This window comes from Arachis ipaensis, chromosome B02 (assembly GCF_000816755.2).
Source record: "Arachis ipaensis cultivar K30076 chromosome B02, Araip1.1, whole genome shotgun sequence".
Classification (NCBI taxonomy): domain Eukaryota; kingdom Viridiplantae; phylum Streptophyta; class Magnoliopsida; order Fabales; family Fabaceae; genus Arachis; species Arachis ipaensis.
The window spans coordinates 31,070,628-31,075,439 of NC_029786.2; the positions used below are offsets into that span (position 1 = coordinate 31,070,628).

A 4,812-nucleotide genomic window follows, 5' to 3' on the forward strand; every position below is an offset into this window, starting at 1 on the left:
CACAAGTTGTAATTTTCTTAACAAGAACCTATTGATTGAATGGAATAAAGTAATAGGAATTGTTTAATCATGTCAAGATTAATAAGCATTCTTACAAACAAATTCTCATAATATCTATGATCACTAGAATTTTATATTTAGGCATTATAATTTCCTTTCTATAATCTTCAGCATAAACTCAACTCTGATTTATCTAGTTTTAAATCATTCATTTTTAAGCTTGTCAATGCTGTATGATATCAATTTCTGAAAGTAAAATCATAAATTTAAAGAAAAAGATGCAGACCAGCAATCAGCCTATAGAAGAATATAAAGTCAAATTACCAACTTAATCGTTGAGTTTATTCTTCTATTCCACTAGCATGTGTTTGTTAGTTTTGATTTCGGAGGGAAAAGAAATGAATGGAAGGACTAGTGAGTGTAAATTTTATTCCATTATACACTTCTTCCCTTACCTTCCTCCTTTTCCCACCAAATCATAACTCACAAAACATATCAGTTTCAAAGATCAAAAGAAACATAGCACATTAGGTAACTAACCTGCTAGAGTTGTTACATGATAAAGGGGACCACGGAGGCCACCAATGGCAAAGTGTCCAAATCCCTCGGCCGAGCCAGCAAGTGCTCGGAGGGAGGAGTCCACTCGTGCATAAGGCAAACTGGCTACAATGCTGTGAGTTTGGAATGGATAAATAGGTACTGCTTCATCATGTGCACCGTGTTCAACCGTTTGGTCTAATGGCCTCGCCATAGATTGCCATCCAGTGCAATGCTGAAGAACCTGTTTTAGATCATCTGAAGGAGGTTCCACCGTCCATGCCAGATAGTGTTCCCTAGGATGAAAATTGTTACATTCAAGATTGTTAGATGCTATTAGCCCTGATTGTGCTCCATTTATAAACAAATCTCCTTCGGATATTATGCGGCCACTTGCTTCTGCTCCCTTGTCTGCTGCCTGTGATGATTTAACCAATTAAGTTTTGTTTCCAAGATACATAGCCAGCACAAATAAATTCCGTATTACAGTTCACCAGGCATGTTAAGTAATCAATCTAATTAGTTTGAACAAAAATGGTTGCAGGTAGTGCTAGTTTATGATAGTCAATTTTCAACGAGTAATGTCACTAACAACTTAAACATGTGTAGATCAATTCTTTATGAACTGGTTTTTTCATGCTTTCTTGCTATTTCACAAGATCATTAGCAAATTTATTCAAAGATAAAAGCTATTGAATATTGCAAACAATATTTGTATTTCCAATTCAACTTAAACACCAAAGCATTACTTGAACTCAGAACATATGAACTGGACAAACCTTCTCAGAAAGGTACTTGAATGCTACCTTCTTTTGCCCTGCTTCATAAATATTATGTTGCGAGAATATCTGGTATCAACATACAATTTAAAGTAAAAATTTATAATAGATAATTTGGTATAAATCGTTCAAGACTTGTTTTAACATTGAACCTAAGAAAATCCAATTAATAAAAAACATAATCAATCACCTGGGACTCCACACTTGCACAAGCAGCATATATGCCCCAGTTTCTGGTATAATTGTTATACAGATGAACTTTTGCAAATCGAACGCGAGGATGCCTCTGTCGAGTCCCATCGAAGAAGCAATGATGAATGGTGACCCTTATGCATCTATCACCAACATGTGAGGGATCTGCTCCAATGAGAATTGTTTTGTCATGCTTAGAAAAATGACACCTGAAGATGTTAGAGAAACACTTCTTCAACTTCAGAATATAAAAAAGGCCAAATAAATTTAAGATACTTTACCTTTTGCTTAAAATTTTAGTATATATTGTTAGAGATATAACCATTTATGCTGCCTTCTCCTATTAGTTTAAGCTTTTGGGAGAAGTAATATCATGGTATCAGAGTTCTGTGAACCTCAAAAGAGACTCTTAAGTCTTATTTAAGGGGACGTGCTAGAGATATAACCATTTATGTTACCCTCCTTCTATCAGCTTGAACTTTTGGAAAAAGTAGTATCATGACATCTAGAATACATTGGACGAACTTTAGCTAATCCGGCTTGAGCTGAGTCAAGACACTAGATAGGTTAAAACTCTCTAAGAGCCTGATTTTCCATCCAACAGATTCAAATCCGAGACTTTGATTAAGAGAAACACAATTACGAAATCACTTGAACTATCTAAACATTTCTAAACAAAGAAACCTAGACTACAAGAATTTCATCTCACCTTGAAATTGTAATATCTGTGCTTTCTCTGGTGATGTCTATCAGCCCATCTTCGAAATCACAGAGAGTACAACGATCTATCCATATGTGCTTTGAGTTAGGCTTGATTTGAATGGCATCAACATCAGGCCCTCTGCCTCCTTCAAACTCTAAATTGCACACTATTACATGCTCGCATTCCTTGAGCCGCAATCCTTTACCGGTGAGTTTAATCCTCTGGCCCCGGCCGTCAATGGTCTTGTAAGATGATACATTCAAATATGATGACAGATGAATTGTGCCTGAAACCTCAAATACAATCCATAATGGTTCTTTTCTACGACATGCATCGCGTAGTGATCCTGGTCCATCATCTGCAGTGACAAGAAATATGTGATTACTTGCACACCAAGTCACCTAGTGTTCTGCATTTCTCTTCAACTGGTTCTAGATGATATAACAAAATGACATAAAGAGAAATGCTAAAGAGTTATCAGAATTTATTATTTTTGCCCATCACTTAATTATCAGTTCAATTTTTTTTAGTATAGTAATCCAACAACATATTTTATCTTATATTTTTAAATATTAATGACTAACTGATGGCAAAAAATAATAAATATTAATGATCCTTTAGTATTTCTCTACATAAAAGCAGTGATTTGTGTAGAATTGCATAACAATAAGAGGTGATTGGTTATAAACAATATTCATTCATGTTTATTCAATAAAGTTTTTTTTTTAATATAAATATATAACATATACGTATATAGATGCGATTAGTCCGATAAGATTGAGACTCAACTCTCATCCTACTCGACCCGCACGAAAATCCTATCTGCATCCTAACCTACCCGCTGCGGATCGGGTTGACAACCCTACTCAACTGGATTAAGTCGAGTTGGATACCCGCGAATAAGGTACATATTGCCACTCCTATCTTTTGCTCACTAAAAAAGTGCAATAATATTAAGGACTTTTTTCTAAAATAAACATAGTATTAATATAGAGATACACGTACCAATAGAAAAATCACATTTGCACATATATGGTTAATTAACTAATATGCGATTAAAAAATGAGGGTAAAGTATTAAAATTATTCTAGATTTTTGAATACGTTGCAAAAATATCTCTAAAAATAAAAAATACCTTCAAAATATTTTAGATATCATTATAAAAAAATAAAAAATTATTTTCGTCAGCATCTTACAATTTTTTTTTGGTATGATTCCTTTTTTTTGGTATGATTAGCATCTTAAAAATAGAGAGACGACTTTGATAGTTCATCCTAAAAAAGGATATAAAGTACGGTCAGAACTCAGAAGTACTCTCTCAATGAAGACAGCTAAAAAGCAGACAAAATTTAATCCAGTAGCTAAATTTCGTTTAACGTAAAATACATAAATTAATTAAAACTGAACATTCAAAACTATAAGAAGCATCAACTAAGGAAAAGACAAATTAACCCTGGGAATTATTTGCAAGTGTATGAGGCAAACTGGAAAATTACGAAAGAAACCTGCAAGACTAGTGACACGGTATAGCGGACCGTGGAGGCCGCCGATGGCGAAGCGTCCAAAGCCTTCGGCCTTTGCAGCGAGTTCTCGGAGCGTGGTGTCCACGCGCCCGTAAGGCAAAGAAACCTTATTCCTCACCATCGTCCTATTATTGTGTTGTTGTTGTGGATAATGATGAGCACCATATTTATAGTGTGGAGGAGTAGCAACAGAAGAAGAAGAAGAGTTATTGTTTTGAGAGAGGGAGTTACGGTGTTTGCGATGTGAGTGAGAGTTACCCATTCATGATCATGTTTCTGTTTGGTTTTGTTATTAATTTTGGATGGAAAAGGAAAGTGGGAAACTGAAAAATGAACAGTGAATGATGAATCATAGTCTTTTAAGTTCTAACGAATCTATGGTGGCCACCAATCTCTCTACCTTTTCCTGTCGCTGTTATCTCGCTACCGACACCTCCGTCACTAAATTAAAAATTAAGCTTATTGTTCTGGAAAAACATTTCTTATTTTCGTTTTCCTTTTTATTTTCAAATTTTTATATTTTAAAAAAAATTAATTTAATACATTATCAGTTGTAATTTTTTAAATTAACCTATCATTAAAATTTTTGCCAAAGTATGTACCAGTGTTGGAATTTTCTTCTTCAATTTGTATTGATGGAGGAATGTTTTTTTCTAGAAATACCACAACTAAATCAGTGCAACAAGAACAAATAAAAGGACTAGAGAAAAGAACCCGAAAAAAAAAGAGATTTTGGAAAGAGACAAAAAAAAAATACAAAGAAAAAAAATATTAGCACTATTGAAAATTTTAGAGATCATCACTATTGAAAATTTTAGCACAAGTTTTTTTCTAAACAATATCTCAAAGATCCAATATAATTAAGCATTTTTGGTATATCACTTATCTGTATTTATTTTATTTTGTAAATATTATTGAAATTATTTATATATTTTTTCACTTACAACATTATCTACGTTAATTCAGTTTATCAGAAATAAAATTAAAAAAAAAAAAAGAAACAAACAAGACCTTACTTTAGTTATTGTTGGAACAAACCTTGCAAAAGCATCACATGTTTATGATGTGTAAATTATGT

The 4,812-nt window shown here is 33.4% G+C and overlaps 1 protein-coding gene across 5 annotated transcripts in view; it reads right to left on the minus strand.

The window, feature by feature from the left end:
* LOC107625217 (probable pectate lyase 4) overlaps nt 1-4,162 on the minus strand; it is a 6,470-nt gene extending 2,308 nt beyond the window's left edge. The window contains exons 1-5 of one of the 5 annotated variants that reach the window (XM_021115760.1): nt 3,708-4,160; nt 2,218-2,569; nt 1,507-1,717; nt 1,317-1,385; nt 541-955 (exon numbers count right to left, since the gene is read on the minus strand). In XM_021115760.1, coding sequence (XP_020971419.1) covers nt 541-955; nt 1,317-1,385; nt 1,507-1,717; nt 2,218-2,569; nt 3,708-3,996 — 1,336 coding nt within the window. In that variant the 5' untranslated portion in view covers nt 3,997-4,160. Of the gene's footprint in view, nt 1-540; nt 956-1,316; nt 1,386-1,506; nt 1,718-2,217; nt 2,570-3,707 lie in introns of those variants that run through there. The other 4 variants (XM_016327797.2, XM_021115762.1, XM_021115761.1 and 1 more) reach the window with 4 other exon arrangements.